The sequence below is a fragment of the Phalacrocorax aristotelis genome, chromosome 1 (assembly GCF_949628215.1).
Source record: "Phalacrocorax aristotelis chromosome 1, bGulAri2.1, whole genome shotgun sequence".
NCBI lineage: Eukaryota > Metazoa > Chordata > Aves > Suliformes > Phalacrocoracidae > Phalacrocorax > Phalacrocorax aristotelis.
In genome coordinates, this window is record NC_134276.1 from 134,564,812 (window position 1) to 134,585,246 (window position 20,435).

The 20,435-nt window shown below is 43.1% G+C and overlaps 2 protein-coding genes across 16 annotated transcripts in view; both read right to left on the reverse strand.

The window, feature by feature from the left end:
• The window catches only part of TEAD4 (TEA domain transcription factor 4), a 56,354-nt gene extending 42,394 nt beyond the window's left edge, over nt 1-13,960 (reverse strand). Inside the window, exons 1-5 of one of the 14 annotated variants that reach the window (XM_075110134.1) lie at nt 13,770-13,885; nt 13,399-13,477; nt 5,712-5,807; nt 5,184-5,238; nt 4,608-4,815 (exon numbers count right to left, since the gene is read on the reverse strand). The gene's annotated coding sequence lies outside the window, so the exon portion shown is untranslated. Of the gene's footprint in view, nt 1-4,607; nt 4,816-5,183; nt 5,239-5,711; nt 5,808-13,398; nt 13,484-13,769 lie in introns of those variants that run through there. The other 13 variants (XM_075110153.1, XM_075110145.1, XM_075110097.1 and 10 more) reach the window with 13 other exon arrangements.
• A 3,743-nt stretch (nt 13,961-17,703) lies between these two features.
• Nucleotides 17,704-20,435, reverse strand: part of TULP3 (TUB like protein 3) — a 34,703-nt gene continuing 31,971 nt past the window's right edge. For both annotated transcript variants that reach the window (XM_075110208.1, XM_075110216.1), the window contains exon 11: nt 17,704-20,348. In XM_075110208.1, coding sequence (XP_074966309.1) covers nt 20,215-20,348 — 134 coding nt within the window. In that variant the 3' untranslated portion in view covers nt 17,704-20,214. The remainder of the gene's footprint in view (nt 20,349-20,435) is intronic.

Here is a 20,435-nt window from a genome sequence, read left to right on the forward strand (position 1 = left end):
CTAATTTCCTTCTCCCTCTGCTGTCATTATCTGTGTAACTGTTATTTAACTTTCTGAAGCACACATACAGGGACTTAGTCTGTGGGAAAGACTACAAAATAAAGCAGTGATGAATTATCTAGTCATCACTGAGCACTGGCGTTGAAATTTTCTTAGATACTGTTTCACTGGATCGGAGTTAGTAGTCGGTGTCATTTTTAATACTGACATTTCTTCTTCTGAAGTATCAGCTGCACTTCTAAAAAGCAATTCCCAGAGCCAGACAGTTTAATTCAATGTCTCCCAAATCTCAGGACTATATTCTGGCAGGAGCAGAAGGCACCATGAGTAAAAGGGTAAAGGCACTATGTTGCAGGTCAAGGATACTAGGTGCTTAGCCCGTTTCTACTGCTCATATTCAAACTGACCTTGGGCAAATTCCTTCAGTTCTCTGTGTCTCTGCCGCCTCATCCTTTACTAGTCTTAGGCTATTAGATTTGTCACTCGACAGGAACAGAAACTGGTTTCTCACTGACCCTAAGGCGGCAGCGGCTAGCTCTTGAAAACTACAATAAATTATAGTCTACTTATAAATGCCTACAGTGGAGGCTGAAGTCATTGAGCAGAGCTGCTAAAACACTCATTCAGAAAGAAAATTCAGACCATACAGCCACTTCCAATCAACCATATATAAGACAAATGGCTTCTAGAGACACAGATCATACCCCTGCCTTAATCCCGAAACTGTTCATTTACCTTTTTAATAGTTGTTATGTGAGCTACAAAGAATGTTTACACACCACCATTTGAGAACCCAGTCAAAATGAGAGTTCAAAACTTCCGTACGTATCACCACATTGAGCTGGGTAGCAAGAAAGTCAGAACCTGTACTGAACAAGAGAGTAAGGAGAGACCTCTGACATGCCAAGTCAGACCAGCTCAGAAATATCACAGTGGTAACAAAGGAGAACAGAGGAGAAATTTGAGCACGGTCTATGTCAAAAACTAGCTAGAACAAAATTTGTACAGTTATGCCATGCCCTAGTTGGTAAAGCAGGTCCATTCACTCAACTTCAGAAGTTCAAAAATTCAGGGCTCATGGCTCCAGAAACTTGGAGTTTCTAAAGTTTCTGAAGTTCTAAAAAGAGTTGACAACAGTGGCTCTCAGAAGGTTTCGCTGCTCCTTAATGGCTTTAGACAGCAGTAGATATGTATCTTACATCTCTATAACCCACCAAAAACTCAGGAAACAAAGGACATAATACTGGGTATTTAAATAATTTCTAGGCAAAGTATACTTCTTAAATGACAGTGCAGCATTTTAACAAGTGGTTCACATGGACATTTAGGAAACCCAGTATACAACTTATTTCCTCTGAGAATGTTTGGAACACTTGAACCACTGGAATGGCCTGCCACTGTCCATCCATCCATTTCAGCAATTTCCTACATTAGATTATTTGAATTCTCTTGACCCATACTATATGCTTTCAGAGCACTAATGAACATGGTAAAGGGGACAGAAAGGGGAACTCACACTTGGCCTTTACCACTGCAACATACATCCCAAACACATTGAATGGCACCAAAGCAGGCAATGTGACTTTAAGAAATCCTGAAATGAACAGTAACAGTTGCTTCCCTCACCAAGTATCTAACACCAATACATGCCTTTCACTGGCAGATGCTCAATAAAAAAATTACATGGGTATTCAAGAGATTGTCCTGCTGGGATATCAGTGTAGAGGAGTAAGCTTTCCACAGGGGGACTCTGACAAAGAAACAGAAACTGTCTGTTCCAGCTGTTCTTCTTTGGATATTTCCCCAACCACCCCTAGCCCCTGCAGGCTGTCAAGACCCTCCATACTTAATGCACAATAAAATCTCCACAACCACAAAGCACAGACTGGTTTTAACTTAGGCTGACAGACTGAGAAGCAGAGGGGTTCTAAAAGAAGCCTAAGGTGTGACAACAAGTGTATTCATAGTACCACCTCCATTTAGAGCTGCAAGTCTCATAACAGTCAGCAGGCTCCACACTGAGTGAAATCAAACTCTAACTGCTCAACTCTGTGACTCCCAAAACCACGGTCACTGGAAGTAACACCTTTGCTCTAAAGCCCAATCCCTTAGCAATGCATACAAGTAGACAAAGTCATCTCCTAGAGAATATATGGCCATCATAACCATTAAAAGCACCTACTTTGCATCCAGTTTTCATCTCCCTAATATTCATGCAGACATGGATGAATAACTAGCAGATGATTTCAGCATGGCACACTCATGTTGGAAACTAAGCAACTATATTTGAAGCTTAACTTCCCCCTTCCCCCACCCCCATCCAAACCCTAGGAGTTGTTGCCTGATCGTTTCATGTTTTACAAGGCTTCATATCTGTGCCAAGTGCCTTTGGTGACAAAGGAAACTCTGGGTCTTTTCAGATCCAAGCCTCAGAATAAGTGGAGGAGAAAACATGCTGTATTAGCTCAGTGTCAACTCCCAAGACTCTCTTCTCCAAACACGAAAGAAAAGTTGCACCAGCTTCTGCAGATGTCACTTGCGTATTCAGTAAAGCCCATAAAGCAAGCGACAGAATGTGAGCGTTATCTCACATGGGTATAAATCAAGGGAAATGTGGAACATAAGAGCAATGAGAGAATAAATTATACAAATCTTGAAATGACTAGACACCTTTTTTTTTTTTAATGCTTCTTACTTTTTGTGCCTTGACCAGCAATGTTAGTCCTATCCCAAGCTACAGCTAGGTCAGCAGGCACTGAAATGTGCTGTCATGGCTAATCCCAACTTTTTTACACCTTGGGGCCTGATTATGCTTTCCCCTTCTTCACATTAAAGCTATTCCCGATGGATGGTGAGAAAAGTGGAATTGTACTGACTATAAAATCAAGGTCATTTAGCTGCCTCCAGCTGAAACCTCAATAAGCACCCAGTCACTAACACAAATTGGCCTTCTTTTTGAAAACTTCCAAAGAAATTCCATAGACTGAAATGGCTATGAAAATCCTTATAAGTCTATGTCTCTAGCTTAAAGGGCCTGCAAAGTTTTCTTAAATAATGTTGCTTAAATAGTAAGCTACATGTGCAATCCCAGGCAATACTCTGTGCTCAGAGGCAACACCAATACAGGGGGGAGTCCTGGTCAGGTGCTATCTGTCTGTGGGTCTCTTTGGCCGAACACTTCAGGCCTTCCATTTCGGGCACTGTTAATCTAAACTCTGAACTCACGGATTGCCAAAGTTGCCATTTTTTAAACCAAGCAAAACAAACTGTAGAGAAGCTGGGGGCTAAACTCTATGGTAAATGGCTTTATTAGTATGGCAAGTTGAAAAACGGCCAGTGGAATCACTTCCCATTGAAAGAGCAATCTGGTCAAAAATAGAGCATTTTTCAGAAGCATGCTAATGTTGAGTGTGTTATTTATAAGAAAGGTTTGAATAATATTAATTAGTAACTACTTTAACAAAATACAAATGTTCCAGCATCTAGCTTTCAGTTTGCTTCTGTTTTCCTGTATTTAATCAATAGTAACTACATACATAAAGCTTGGTAACTTTAATGGAAATTTGTATTACTGAGTGTTTTAGTGTCACTAAATATTTTAGTACTTGCAAACTATCTTTTTTTAAAAAAAAAGTTCAAAGCTGTCTTCTGATGTGTAGGGAATTTGATTCTGAAATCACTAAACAGACATCCCAGTTCCCAGACATGCTCAGACAATCCTCCCACCCCAGTCTGAATCCCCTCACCAATCACAGTTCTTAGGATCAGTAATTGGAGGACATAGTCCCATTCTTGCAACAATTAGTTTTGCCAGAGGTCCTAGGCTTGGTTGTTCTCTTCAGATTCTCTCAGTCTGAGCTTACACTCCTCTTCTTGGCCCTCATATTTCTGGTATTGTACCTTACAGTTGTTCCTATTCTGATCCCACTCTTATTTTACTGAGAGACAATTAACTACTTTTCTTTGTGGGGTCTTCTAATGGATTCTCTCCCAGGACCAAAGCCACAAGCCCATCACAGCACCTCCACCTCTTCACCACAGTATCTCTACTTCCTTATGTTTCCCTCTGTCCAAACATTGTTTCTTATTCACTCTTGGTCCCTGTTCTTCTTTCTGCCATGGCCCATCTCTTAATGAGTCACTCACAAAGGCAGGCTTTTGGGTCAGAGGAAAGCAAAACCATGGAGAAAGCACAAAAATCTTTCAGCTCCAGCAGCTTTGGTTTAATTGTTCTGGTGCTGGTAATTTCAACACTAACTCTCTTTCCTTTCACACATGGTGTCTCACTGAGATTCAGAGATCCTGCAGGGCTAGACAGCTGCCAAGAGCCCTTCAGTGAGGTCTCATTGACAGAGAGCACATCTTTAACAGACTCTGTAGTCTGACACATCTGCTTTCTAATATCAGTCCCACAGTCATTACTGTTGGTAACAGCTCCCTCTTAAGTGTTTGTGGCAGCTGCTCAACACAAAATCATACTTTCCTGAGGATCTGAAAAATTGCTGCCAGCTGTCTCCAGTTGTTCAGTTTTCTTAGAGCTGCTCTGTCCAAAAGACTCGCCCCACTCCATGACCACCCCCAATCGGTATCAATCACAACACACTAACCAGAGATGTCCCTATTCACTCACTCCTTCCGGGCAGGAACACTTGCCAGCACAGCTGTGCAGAGTCTGACAGTGCAGTTTCACTCCTGCTTCTGAGCAAGTCACTTCATTTTACCAAGGACGTCCCTTCATCCTTGGTCTCATTTAATGGAACTGCAAGCTGTGGGGGCAGGGACTGCTTCCCATTACAGGTATTCCTTGATGTCATTCTAATGCAAATAAAAACAAAAAATTCTGGTATTCACTGCCTTGCTAACATGAGCCAAATACTGCTACTATAGAAGATCTGAAACACAACATTTTCATATCTGATCAGCAGTCAGAGAATTTCAAAAAAGAATTAGTTCAGCCAGAACAGAAGATGTTCTGCTGCTCAAACAATAACTTTGGAGTAGATTGTAACAGTAAGAAAACCTGGAAACAGCAACAACCAGTCAGTTACTTCCATCCAGAACACACTGACAAATGAGCTTACAAAATGCAGTCATAGAAGGAGATTGGGTTTAGGAAAGCAACAGTTTGGTATACTACAACATCTATTGTGCAAGGTACTATGGAAGATAGCATTCAAACTTACCAGAGGAAGAAGGCTAGGAAATTCTACGGGAGACTACAATAATAGTTCAGTCCCTCTGAAAGAGAAGAATGAGTGCAATCAGTAGATGAGTAGCTCCAAGGGGGTGCAACTCAGGGACTGCAGGAAAAAAAACATGTACTAGAGCACAAAAAGGTGGGAAAGCAGCTATCCAACAGTAACTAAGGTCTATTAAACCTTGCAGGCAAAATAGGACAGAAACCATGAATAAGTTTACAGGGTCTCTACAGTGTAAAATAAAGATGCAACTGTAGCAAGACCAACTAGCACTGAACTATATCTAGGAAGGTAACAGCACCTTTGCAGCACCAGCTAGCTAACAGTGGCTCAGGCTCCTCTGGAGCTGCACTCCAGTCATTAAATCAGCCTGGAGCCAGGGCCACTCAGTTTCAGCGGAAGATCCAGCAACAGTGCAGATGGATGGGTATGGGTCACTGAGCCTTTTGAGGGGGCTCTGCTCAAGCACTCCATTAACAGTTTAGCCAAGTGATGAGACTGGCTAAATCTCACCTTTTGCCCTGGGCATCCTGCATTCCCTGAGAAATGATGGCTATTCCATGTGAACGTCCGTATCCACCCAGGACACCAGAGTAACGCTACCTAATCCTGTGAATAAAATCAGTTAAGGTAAGTGTTACTTGCTGCAGGTGAAGCAGAAGCTCTTAGCAGGCAGCAGTGCCAGTCAAGGAAGAAAAGAGAACTGAGATTTCCCTCTATGTACTGTGCAAGGTAATATAATTATTACATCTATAGGCTGCATTGTGGGATTTTTGTCTTTGCCTCACCACTCAGTAAGACTGATTTACAAAGGAACAAGCACTACGAGCCTCAGATCATATCCAACATAAGCTTGGGCTCTGCTGAATGCTTATCACACTGCTTAGCACAAAATCAACCTTGGTTTGCTTGCTACACTGAAACTGCCTGCAGCAGTTGCTTGTCAAAGGGCACCTGACTTCCTGAGCAAAGAAAAACAACACTCAAATTATTGCAGTAGCTGAGCTCTGGCTGAAACAGAGGATGTAGTGTCCAGCACAGTGATATAAATCAAAACAAGGAGAGAGAAGAGCTTCTACCAGTGCAGACCTGGATAATGTAGTCAAACAGGATGTGATGAGATAAGGCTGTGTGTGGCCTTGCACACCATCCAATCAGTTACACCAGTGATAAAGGAAATAGAACAGAGAGCCTTGCTGCCCTAAGGAGGGGAGGAAAAAAAAATACACAACCCAACAACAGCAAAACCAGTGGAAGCTCATGCTGCTTTCACTAGTCTACGGGTGGCCAGCTTGGGGATTGATCCTGAGCCACAGGCACAGCTCCCACGTACAGGCTACATCACAAGGCCACCAGCCTTGGACTGACAAAATGACTACTGCATGACTTACACCTCAGCTGGGAGAGAAAAATGAGCCAGCAAGGGCAGAAGAGATTGACACTGCCAGGTTGCCCTGGGATTAAGCCACACACTGGGCTGGCCCCAGCCCTCAAAAGAACAGTGCAATTCCTGGGAAGTCACCGTTATCGCCCATGCGGGAACTGTTCCAGAGCTCCCATTCTCCCTGACTTTCCAAGACATGGGGCATGTGTTTCACAGCTTTCCAAACAGAGGAATGTTGTGGCAGGGTGAGAATGGTTGGCCACCCTCGTGCTAGCAGCAGTGGTCACCAACAGTCATTCTCCCGACAAGCATGGAGCTGATTAGAAAGCAATGAACCAGGAGGAAGTCCAACAATCATGTCCCTTTTCTATTAAAGAATCACCAGTAGTGCTAACACGTTTAAATCACAACTGTCCCTTCAAATATAGACGAGTGTAGACATTCACCAATAAAAATTGCTTAGCTTTTACCAAACCAAGCTAGAGACAGAAATAAATCATGCTAACATTTTCCCAAAGAGTATTATTTACTTAATTATTAAACGATAAGGAACCTTATAGCAGCCTAAAAAAGCTTTGCTCCTAAACCCACTCAAAGTCTGTTGTCCTGAAAATCTCACCATCAGACTCAAAAGCCCCCATTTTACCTATGGAAAAACTATAGCACAAAGACCTAACTGAACCACCCAATGACAAAATCAGACTGGGGGCAAAATCCAGACAAGAATTTCAAGACAAGAAAAGGAGAAATTTAAAAGTGATTTGCAATTGCAAGTGGTATAACTTCACAGGGGCTCATGTGTAACACTGGAATGGGGCACCTTTTGAGTCATTCCTGACAAGTCACATGAAATTGAGACACTCATAATGCCCACTTTATAATACCCAAACGGAATTCTTATTTCCTAATCTTGCCTCCCATTCATGACATCTCTCAACCTCTTGTCTACAACTTAAGGGTAGATGTCCCCAAAAAACCCTCACAACTGTGACGTACTTAGCTTCCCATGACACTAATGGCAGGATTTCACGTGAACTTAGACAGGAGACAGATGTTTGCAAATTTCAGCCAAAGCAGAGAAAACATTTACCTCCAAAACTACAGCCAGTCTCCAAGAAGGGAAATAGCTGAACCTAGGCTAAGAGACTTAGAACAGAATAGACAGGCACACTGACCACACAACCCATGAACACAGATTTCCACATCTTCAGTGCTTGCAGGTGGTCTGTGTTGTGGGAATGGCCTGTCTGGCCAGGGCTAAGCCCTTTACTGAAGCCTCAAGACAAAAGCAAACCACAAAACAGCAGAACAGGTATATAAAATGGGACCTCAATTCAGTCAACCAACTAAGCATGTGCCTTGATTTTAGTAGTAGACAGGAGCTTAAAGGTGTTTGATACTTTTGATAAATTAATGCCTAAGTAAAGAACAACCATGAAACATCTGCATCATATGAATGAACCCTACTCATGGATACCAACCAAGCTGCACTCTCTTGGGGTATTCAGAAATGACCCCAACTGAGTTTTGGAGTACATGATCCACCTGGAACATGCAGCAGGAACTACTTACAGCTAAGATGATCACTTCTTGAGGGCTGACACTGGGGAAAGTCCAGAAGATTTGTTTTTCCATAAAAGAGTGTGAAATTTCCTAGCAGACAAACAGCCACTAGCCATTTTAGCTGGATTCCAGTTCTTCTACCAGTTTGATACAAGAGACAGTAGAGCTGTCTTCAACTCAGCATAGTGTAATTTTGAGCTCAGAACTCTCCCCTCTCAATTGTGGCATAAACACATTGCCATTTCCAAACTGCTGAACATATAGCGATTTCACAGAAAGCAAATGAAAATCATGAGAACCTGTAAGTACAACCCCAACCCTCAAACGGGAATCATTAAGAAAAAATAAAATTAAAAATAAGAAGAGAAAAAAGAAATGACAAAAACTGAAAAAACACAGGTTAAACATGCTCCCAGATATCACAGGAAAGCACGAACCTTCTGATTTATCTCTTTGCCCTTCCAGACCCTTCTCGCCAGGAAGGTCAACAGGTTATATACCTTCTGCTGGATTAATCTACAGGAGAACAAGGGCAGCTAGCCAAGCAAAACTAGATTCTTAAAGGGACACAGACAACCGCAGACTTTACTCCAGTTTTTCAAACATGTTCTTACAAATAAAACCTGTGACAAAAAACAGTGGAAAAAGATGGTCCTTCTCTATTTTTCAGTTAGCTTACTGGGTGGAGAGAAGCAGCAATTTACATAGTTTCTCCTGCACAGTTACTTTCTTACATTCACATAGATCCTTCACAAACAAACAGAGGCAGGGAAATAAACAACATTTTATTTATTTATTTTTAGAAAGATACATCAAAGAGCAGTGAGCATCCTTGGAGAAAATATCCTTATGCAAACTTCTTGTACACCTCTCTCTTTTTTTTCCCTAAGCTGACAAGATTTTCAAACCAAGAGAACCTCTCTAAATCTTGCTAGTCTGGTATCAGTGCGCTTTATTTCAAGGATGTGCTATGGAGAAGTATGATCAGGTAAGATGAACTTAAGACATGTCAGCAAATCCTCCCTTTCCATTTCAGTATAAGCGCTACGCTCAGTGCTCTCTTGACTTTTCCTCCTTCAGTTAAAGCAGACATGGTTACAAGAGATTAGACTTTGCCTGGACATCTGTCATTAATGGTTACCATACTGTTTGAAGGGAGGCGCTTTGAGGACTATACGAATTTATTTTCTCTTTAGCAACAGCAAAGCAGATGCTTCAAAGGCTTGTATGCAGGCTCTGAAAGTCACTGGCACTCAAGTCTCAGAAGTACAAAGTAAAACACCTAGCCTTTGGCAATCATATTCTAACAAAGGTAAGAACAAGGTAATTATAAACCTACAACGGAACAGAAAAACAGAGCCAGTGACTCAGCCAGTGGCACCGGGAACTGGAAAACCTGCCCCTCCCTAGCAGGAAAACTTTTAATTCATATGGTGTTAAAAACAAAGGGGGGTGACTGCATCATCTCCAGAACAAGGAGGACCCAAGGGGCAGGCACAACAACAACAACAAAAAAACAACAACAAAACCCACCCAAACAACCCAAAGGAAAAAAAAAAAAGACATCAAAACACCACCTCCAAACCCCAAAGAACTCCTTCTAATCATTTAGTCTCAGATCTTGTAATGAGCTCCATGCATGCAAATTCCTGACTTTTTACAAGGCCCTACAGAGGAACTTGTTGGGCATTTATTTAGCATGGTGGTGGGCATAATGCAGAAGTTGGAGAGAGAGAGGAGCATTCGCTACTGTAAATGTTGATAGATGTGATTGCTCTTTGAAGGAGGATAGAATTGCCATGAAGTTTGGGAATGATAAGAATGCAGTCCATGATGTAATAGCATCATGCCTTAGAATAGCATTTGTTACTCTCCAAGGAAATCATAGCTGAAAAACTACTTCAAATTGGCTTTGGATAGTAGTGCTCATCTTAGAACATTAACTAATGGCTTCAAAACTAAGTGTAAGCACATATACCCATGGAACCAGGAGGTAAAGGGGCCATCTACTGGGTTGCTGCAGGGATCTTTGCCAGTCCAGATTTCTTTGACATTTGGCAGTTAGAGATCTAAGGAGATCTGCAGGCGATACAGAATGAAGATTACAAACACCAGTGGATAGAAGCAACTCAAAAGGATTCAGAGACAGCTCAAAAACAAATAAGAGAAGCAAGGTGGGCAAATAAGACTACCTGGAAAAAGTAATGCAATGAAACTGAAGAAACAACAGGGAAAAACAACAGAGATAAATGAAGGAAGAAGCCCTGCCAGAAGCAGGAGCTAAAGACATAGAAGAGTGAGAATGCTGAACAAAGAGTTGCCTGCAAAGCAAATGCTTCTATAAAATGACCAATGTAACTTTTGTATGTCTGTGCTCAGATATCACTTCAGGCATCCGAGAGAGATAAATCACCTCCAACACGTGGAATATCATATCACATTCTGCAAAAGGAACACAGGTAAATTGAAGAACGCGAAGAGCACAGTATAAACAACAATCATTAGGCCTAGAATAGTAGACATTGAAAACTATTAAAAGTTTTGTCTCAGTAGCTTGTAAGAACTTAGAAGGTGCAAACGCGGGGGCTGGGGGGGCGTGGGGGTGTGCGGGCGGGGGCGAATAAGCAATCATTTCACAGAAATACACACCATGGCAAAAACTGTTGCAGTAGAATAAGAAAACTTTTCTGATGATAAAATGCATTGGGCAATGGAAAAGTTGCCCAAGAAAATTACGGGAAGATCCATTCCATAGCATTTATGGGGAAGGAAGAAAAAAACCAAAACAAACCAAAAAACCCACCAAACCATCAAATGAACAAAGGACAAATCTGAGCTATAGGGAACATATATATCTCTTTAAAAAAAGGTACCACCAAATTTTTACTTTCTTAATATACTTGTGGCCAGATAAGACAGAAGATCATTTCACTATCACAAGAGTCACTGTAGATATGGCCCAATGAACTAAAGGTGGGAAAGATGGCAATGTTGCTGAGAAAATATCCCCATTCTTCCCCCACTGCCCACGCTCTAATCATTTAAGCCCCTTCTCCAGGCACACCAGCGTTTATGTGATCACACAATTAACTCAACTGGAGATGTGGCTGAAAACTAACTTTCTAAGAGAGTGTTACTTTTCATCTGGATCAGCCCCCTGACCCAGGTAAATAAACAGCAGTGCCAATACCCACGCCAGCTACAAAGGAAAGATGTGTGACAAGTGCAGAAACGGACAGTTTGAGGCTGTGCAGACAGGTTCTGTCTACAGCAGTGCCAGCCTCAAGTCTTTGTGGGCCCACCCCTTGAGTTACCTTGTGATGGAACCAAGAGCTGAAAGATAAAACCAGAAAAAGACACATAATGCTAAGGAGAGCTGTGAATTAGTATAACGTTGCTCCAGAGATGCAAGCAGCATCCATTAAAAATTGTACTTTTCAGCAACCTTCTCAAAACTCTACTTACTGTATTTGAGTTCTGCGAAGCATATAACTCAGTAAGAAAATGAACATCAGCTGTGATTTTATTTTAAACTGCAAGCAAGATTAAGTGCCATGGAGCCCTTTTTCTCTTCAGAGCTTGGCAGTACTATTTTCCCACCATTTTCCCACAGATGTTCCATAATACACTAACATTGAAACACTTATCACAATAATAGAATACTTCAAAGCCATTGGTAAAATTAATTTTAAAAATCCAAAATATGTAGAAGGAACCAAGACAGTGGAGAAATTCCTAACACTCATTCTCATGCACACTAGGTGCTCCCAAGATCACCTCCAAGAGGATGCAAACAATGAGCTGATACACCAGTTCAGAGATGATAGACTTCGTAGCGTGTTCGAGTTTGAGGGAGCCACCCAGACCTGGTTTTCGGTAAACCCCATGATTACACCCACAGTCTGCCTGCCCTTCGCTCTGCCAACCCAAGTTCCAGAGAAAACCAGAATCCCAGCATCAAACAGCCCTAATAAAGAATCCCCTCTGTATTTGTTACAGCACAATCCAGGCTCTCCTCTGTTGTAAGAAAAAGCTATCAAGACCAAAAGGCTGCACAGGTTAATAGCGCAGCAGCTTCAATGCAGCCCTAGCACTTCTTACATACCCAGGCTGCTTTCCCCCTTGTTCTGTTCCTCTCTCTACTCCCCGTTACTCTATCCCCTGTCCTACTGCCCATTTACTTCTGTAGAAGAACAATAAAGCCTCTTACATCTACACAGACAGACACACAGGTGAACAAATGCTCTGCTCACTTTGCACACAGACAGTGCAATCAGGTCTAGGGGAAGCCGATCTGTTCTGAGTAACAGGAAACAAGAAAAAAAAACCCAACCCCCCAGTCTTCTTCCCTCCCACCAGGCCCCCTACATTTGAAAAATACTTTATGTTGTTTATTTGTAGAGGATTCACAGAACTCAACTCTTAAGGTCAGTAAGTAACACAAGTGTAACTTCAGGTTCAGCAACAACAAACAAAAAATTAGTAGATTAGTTGTGGTTGGGTTTGGTTTTTTTTTTTACTTATATATGACCATTCACCATAAAGTACTTCACAGAAGTCCTTAAAATACGTTGAGTTACCCTCCTTCCCTCTTCTACAGAAAAAGGCCCACCTTTAGCATCCCATGCAAGGAATTGTTTAAACGGACATATCTACATAAGATAAAAGGTTACTTGGGGAAGCTTTTTGTTTGGGGTTTTTTGTGTGTGTGTGTTTCTTTCTTTCTTTTAATTTAAATCCCTTCCAGAGGCATGCCACTAAACGTCACCTCTAACTTCAGAATAACTGATCTGGGAAAACTGTATTCCCTCATCTTTTGCTAAATGCCCTGTTTTTAGGGCAAAACAACCTACATGCCTTCCCACGGACGGGTCTGCTTATGATTTTTTGTTTTGTTTTCCCCCAAAACATCTTCCATAATTTACATTAAAATTTATTACAGAAAGTACTGCTCCTCCCCTCCACCCTCCCCAAGAACATCTCTACGAACGGTACCGAAACCTATTTTTTCCACTAGAAGTGCCAGCAGTTTTCAGGCGACCGAGGTCTGGAAGTCCCAGCGCTGGCAGCCCCTTCCCGACGGGGGAAGCCGCCGGAGCCTCCATGGAGGATGTTCCCATCGCTTCCTTTGTACGCCTGTGCCTCCTCTGTCGCACATGACCGGCCCCAAACCCTCCCTTTCGCCCCCACTCCTGCAGGCACCCGCGCCCCTTAACCCCGCGGGGAAGCGATCATGAAATAGCGTGTCCCGACCTGAGCAAGGCAAGAGCGGCTGTTGCTCCGTAGAGACAGCACGGGCCGGCTTCAAATCCTCCTTCTGCTCCAGGACTTTCTGCCAAAAGACCAGATGAGGGCTGTTACTGCGCGCCGGCCCCTCACCCCCGCCCGATCCCCACCCCCGAGCCCGCAGGCGTGGGAGCAGGCTTTGGACGGGCGGAGCGGGAGGCTCGGCTCCTCGCCCCGCACCGCCGCCGTCACGGCGGAGAGAAAGAGAAAAGTTGCCGGGGAGCCACGGCTGCCCTCGGGGCTCCCCCTTCACGGGTCCCGCCGCGGCGGGGCCGGCGCGAACAAAGCCGGGCTGGGGCCGCGAGCGGAGCGGGGAGCGGCACAAAGCCGAGACTCACCTGAGGAGCGCCGAGCGGCCGGCGGGACGCCGAGCCCGGGCGGCGGCGGGTAGGGGAGGGAGGGGAGGGGGTGGCGGCGGCGGCCGCGGCCGGGCAGGAGTTTGGGAGGAAAAGGGAGGGTTTTTATTTCCCCTGGAGTTTGAAAGGAGGAAGTGAGGAATGCGAGGAATGAGAGTTGGTATGAAATGAACGCGGTCGAGGGAGGGGACTGCCGGCTAACGCAGGGACTGGGAGGGGACTGGCCGGGGGAGCGTGGGGGGGCTGGAGAAGGACCGGGGCGGAGTTGGGAACAAAACCCAGCGGGGCCGGCGCTGCCCGGCTGGGGCCGTGTGTGGCCAGGGCGGAGGGAGCGCGGGCAATGGCCGGAAGAGGGGGCTGGCGGGGCGGGGGAAGGCCGCCCGCACCGGGGGGAGCGGAGGAAGGAAACTCCTCGCCGGGAGGGGGGAGCGGGCGGCAGCGGGAGCGCGAGGAATCGGCGGCAAGGGGGAAGTTGGAGCCCGCGGCCGGGACGGGCTGGCCGCAGCCGGGGGAAGAGCCGCCGCTCGCCGGGTGCTCTCCCGGGACGGGACTCCGGTGCTGCCGGGGTTCGGCAGCGGCCCCGCAGGCGCCGGGCGAGGGGGCGCCGCGCCCGGGAATTCCGTCCCGGGAAGCCGCCCCCGGCGCAGCTCCTCGGGGCAGCACCTCTCCGGAGGCACCTCGGGATGTGAACTCCACCCCGCACAGCTGAGCCGCTGCGAAACAAACCCACCCCGGCACCGCAGAAGTGGCTGTAACAGTTTAATTGTCCCGGGAGCACCCTATAAACCGCTCGCCTAACAATGAAGCGATGAACTCCGTGGCTTTTCTCAGTCTCGCCGCTATTCTCCTACCCGTTCATACAGGAATGCCAACGCGCTGCGCTAGAAAATGCTGATACAAGGCTGAGAGCTGCGCTAGCGCTGGAAAGCCACATCTCCAAAACAAAAGCAGTAGTAAAACAGCGAGTTTAGTAAGTGTAACTACATCCTATTAGCAGCTCTGGGCAGTGTAGATACCTCTGCAAAGTAAACTTCCATGTCTCCAGCAGGCGACTTTATCACAGGTGTCTGGTGTGCATGTAACTACCTGTGGCAGAGTTAATACACAGCTCTGTTTAAAACTTCAGTATATTGAAGAAATGGATTAAGAAAAAAAAAATCTCAAGTTTTGGTAAGAACCCAACGCTTAAAAAGTTCGCAACTCTTTCAAGTTGCAGATAAGAGACTGAAAACAGGACCTAAATATGCCCTGAGGCCTCAGAAACCAGATGGCAAACCCCATCAACTTCATAAACTTAGTCTTGTAATTTGGTATGCCAACTCCACTTTTTTTAAATTTTTTTTTTTTTAGTTTGGCAGTGCCGAAGAGAACCAATGTTAGTAATCTTTTTTATAGACTTAATTACTTTTCTGTAAGTAATTCTGTAAGGCAATGCAGCAATAATTTTATTTTATGAATACTTCAGAAAAAAGTTTTCTGATACAACTGTAGGAATCAAGAGCACATACAAGATAAATAAGATGAAGTTACAAAACTCAATGCAATTATTTAGTGGTTTTTGTTTGTTGTATAAAGCCCTGTGAAGATCTCATTTAGCCACTGTTTCTCCTAAGCCATATTTAAAAACATGTTAGCTAATGAAAACAAATATATGTTAAAGGCAGCTCGCTTCTCATCACATCTGTTCACTGTGAATTCTAGGCCAGGTCTCATGATTATGTGACTAACGTATTGTTTTGCTCCCATTTCCCTGCAGAATAACATAGCTCAAAGAGAAGGAATTGAAACCTATTCCTTCCTGTGAATCATCACACAAATTGTTTGCAGGACTCCAGTCAATTACAGATGGAAACCCACTCAAGAGAACTGAGGGGTTTTGGTGGTGGTTTTGTCTTTTTTTTTTTTTTCCTTTACTAGTAGTAGTATGGAAGCAAAGTATTCTGCTTAGAAAAGAAAGCAGAGGGAGTTGGGCAAGCTGATTAGACTTAATTCCCCAACCCTATCCATACTCTATTGAATGACTTTGATATACCGCTTTATTTTAAAAGTATTTTTTCACAGAAAAATAGTATTACTTTCCCTTTAATAAAGGGCTCAATTCAATTAAGCATTCAAAAACAATCCTTTATTTTCTTCACAATTTTAAGCTGTTCTGTTGTAGACAGTACAATGGTTCGCCTTGTTTGGAAATGTTAATTTAAGCAAAGTAAATGGTCACAAATTCCATCCTCTAGAATACATTCACCTATTTATGTATTTGCTAAATTAAATGTTAAATGACCAGAGCAGGTTACAGCTATAATGTGTTACCTTAATGTGTTTTGTCAAGGTTAGTTTGCTTCTGGATTTTTCTCTCATTTTGGGGCCAAAGAAGTAACCTCCAGCTTCCAGCAGGTAAAGAACAATTCCATGTAGAACATGTTAAGGGACGGAATGAGAAGACAAAAACTCTATAGACTACATTTCAAGAGACACAAGAGTGGGTACAGGGTCTCTGCCTTCCTTCACGGCAGGGCTTTCACAGCTGTAGCAGGCTGTTTTCCCTGTTAGTAAGGAAGCCAATACACCAGCGTTGCTTTTCTACTATCCTTCATAACCATATGCTGGGCCAAATCTCTTGGCCCCAGGATACTCTAAGCATCTTTCTTCGTTCTGGGTTTCAGCAGCAGTAGTTCCAAACTGCAGTCATTTACAACAGTTTGACACTGTGGCAGAGAAGATGAGATTCCTGACCATCAAAGAAGGAATCTGTCCATATCTCAGTTTCACAAGACTTCGCACGAACTCTTAGCTCTTGACCTGTAAATCACAGGCAAGGCTTTGCTTGTCTTCTGTACCAGGAACAGGAAACCTAATTCAGTGTCAGCTGAGAGATTTACAGAGCTGTTAATACCAGCAAGTAGAGGAGCACACCAAGTAAAGTATAATTATTTTGCCAATAGTAACAAAAACCCCTGTCCTACTGCTACCAAATCCAGCAGCAAAACTTCAATGAGAGTGGGACTGACCCCTAAAAGAGCAAGAAATTATTCACTGTCTTTTATATTTGTGAGCTAAGGAACTTATAGCAGCCTAGGAGCTGTTTTAGTCTGCTAGGCCTGCCTTTAGGATTCATATTTAATGGTTTAATATGCTTCCTTTGTTTTAAGATCTCTTTGGGATTTCAAGAATGTTACATTTACATGTACACAACCAATATTGCTGTACTAAAGAACAAATGCCCAGTAGTATTTCCTGCTCAGTTTCCTCTCCTAGTTAAACCTAATTTGGCTCAGATGGACATGGGGGGGGGGGGGAAGGGAACAAAAGGTACCTGAAAGGTACCTGAAGAACAGGGCCTACATATTGAGAGCTGCATCAGTTTCTGATTATCAGAACCACTGTATCTCCTCTTACTGAGGTTCATATATCTCCCAATGGAAACAGAAAAAGATAACCACTTCAACTTGGTGTTCCTCCTAGCCTTGTTTTATTTCAGTTCTTGATTCAGAAATGTATGGTATTGTACTTCAGCAGTAGAAGGGGTTCGGAAGGAGGGTAGGAAAATGCATCAAGAACCACCTCAAAAGCCCTAACTGGGTGCTGGGAGAAACATTACAAACACAGAGCAGAAAAGTGACTTAAAGAGAATCAAATGGAAACCAAGAATTATATAGGAAGACCTGCTGATGGAGGGGTGGGTGAGGAATAAGTATTAGAGAGACTAACCTTACATTTATTCCCAGACTTCTAAAAGTGTATGAAAAAAACACTGCAAAGGAAGAGAACTGGGAATTAAAAAGGAAAGGGGGGAGTAAGAAGAGAGATGAGATACAAGGAGACAGGAAGATACTGACGTAGTACATAGTGCAGGAGGAACAAAGAAAACCCACAAGTGACAGCAAAATCCTACAAAAAACTCATTTAGAATTAAGGATTTTTTCAATATATAAATTAGTTTATTTTCATTTAGATATAAAAAGTTATAAATACAATTAATGTAAAACAGTATCTGATAAAAAAAGCACTGAATCAGTTCATTTGTCTGCACATTTTGACTGAGACCCAGAGGCCCTGACCCTGCTAGGATCATTTGATGTCAACAAATAGCTTGAAGAGGCATTGCTGACAAGCCACCTAACTGAGAGGGTGAGTAAGGGTGTGCTACTGTGGCCTTCTGAGCACAGAGAAAATAATCTTGAATTGGAAATTAGCATTCTACCTTCAGGTCACCCCAGACTAACACACAGCAGTTTCTTTCACACAGTCCTAGTCTGAAAAATAATCAGAGAGGTAACAAGCTGACTTAGTTTTTCTGGATGGGTAGAGGGAATGCAGGAGCCATTAGCCAAGAACTCAGAAGAGCCCAACTGGAACACACTGCCAGGTCTTGTCCCCACCCTGATGAGCAGGAAGCACACAAAGGCAGAAAAGAGATCCATGGTTCAAGTTCTCTTTGCCAAAATCATCTCAAGACAACAGCTCATCATCTAATGCAAAATGGGTATTGAGAGATATGCAAACTGGAGTTCTTACCATCAATTCATAATTTACAGTTAAATACAGAGTTTACACATGATTACCATAATTTCTTTTCCTGGCAATATCAGAAAATGTCTTCCAAAAGTTTCATTATTTTGAAAGAGCAAGAGATATATACAACTGCAAAGATTCCAGAGACCAAAAGCAATAAATCTGGCTTTTTGGAGCTTGAAACAGTTAGTCTGCTGACAATGACAATATCCAAAACTGGAAAACACCTATTCTTGTCTCAATAGAGGGGTAGAGTTTTTCAGGATCGTCACGAATATGCATAACGACCATGAAACAGGCAAGATAGTAACTGTTCTATGCTTTAGTACACAGTGGCTACGAGGCTTACACGTCACGGTGTGCAGCGATTCACTCTGATGAATAAAGGCCATAGGAACCAAGCAGCATTCTGTGCTGTGACCTACAGTCTCCATATTGTACATCCAGCATTAAAAATGGAACACTGGAATGACACATTGCAAAGCCCCGTGATACATTTATTAATGTTATTAAACTTACTGATGCCTTTGAAAACACCTGTAATCTCCTTTTGAGGTAACTCCTTCTTATAGTCAGGTTAAAATTATTTATATAAAATGTACTTTAATATGTCATGACTTGAGATAGTGTCATGTTAAGAAAAATTAAATTGGTCACTAACTTATTCCTAAAAATATAGCACATTTTACAAACAATGGAGAAATTTAAAAATATTTCTGATTGTAGGGGAATAGACAGGGATCGGCGACCGGAAGATCACGGGCTGTGATGGAAAGATAGACTCCTCCCCATAGGAGTGGCAGGAACAGGAAGCACAAGAGCTATATAAGCGTGTGATGCAGTTAAATAAACGGACATTTTGTATCCATCATATTGATGTCTGTGCATCACTGTCCCCAGGGTGGGTAGAGCCCTGTGTCCCGGAGATATGCGGCCCAAGATAAGTTCTCCCATAGAAGCGTACAGCAACATCTGATCAGCTTACAGTCTAGATTCAATCAATTAGAACACTGCTTTTCAGGAATAGTACTGTATATTGTTACAATACTACCTTCTGCCAAATTCAGTCATATTTATCATCTATTCAGTGTCATTTTTCACATGGTTAAGAATAACAGAAACAGCAACTCATATATCATCACCAACTAAAAAGGGAGCTTTTGAGATTCGATTGTTCTTTATTTGGTAAAAAGACTGTCAAGGGATATGGAGCAATTAGAATAAGGAAAGGGAACTGGACTACCAGCCTTAACAGAGAATCATCCCACAGAGTAAAATTGTTTTATTAGAGCCAATGTCTCATTCCAGCTATGTATTTGTTGAACATTACCTATGGTTGCATAGAGCCATAACTGGAATCCTTCTGTGTCTGTTGTAACAGACAGCAAAATGCTACACAGGGCAAAAGAGAACTTTCCTCCTTTTTTTCTGAATTCATCTGATCAGGAACTCAAGAGCTCATGATCAGATCAGTAGCATCATCTCCAGGGGCGCTGTGGAAGTTCCAAGGCATATGAACACTAAACCATTATTCTTCTAATCCCAGGTGCAAGGGGTTCCAATTAGTGGACTAAATTCCTTAGCCCACTCTCATGCAGCATCCATTACAAGGATTCTGAAAGCAGAATCAACACTGATGACATCACCCATCCCATATTTCTTGTTCCCATCACCCATATTTCTTGTTCTTCCACAGTGCATACAGAGACTGCTCAGTCTTGGGATGGTCTCCTAAGATGGTCTACTGTCAACTGTCATAATGCTCTGAGGCCTGGTATTTGCTTTCTAATAAGCCTGCAGAAGTCTGTCCTCCAGTTCCCTTCCATCCCCAATATGCTTTTCATTACTCGACCTGGAACTCTTAAAACAAGATGCAGGGATGGGAGCGAGTTCCATGTTTCAAGCCTGTTGTCTCTCATTCACAGGCCAATTTACTATCAAAGCTGGAGAGTCCAATAGCAAAGGCCTGAAGAGCACAGAGAGGATAATTATAGTCCAAAGTGAACACATCTTCTGCTACACGACCAAACTGCATTACAATGTAGTCAGCTGGGGAGAAAAAGAAAGATTCAGAGACAAACAATGAAAAAAAAACCCAACCAAACAACAAAACACCCAAAAACCAAAACAAACAAA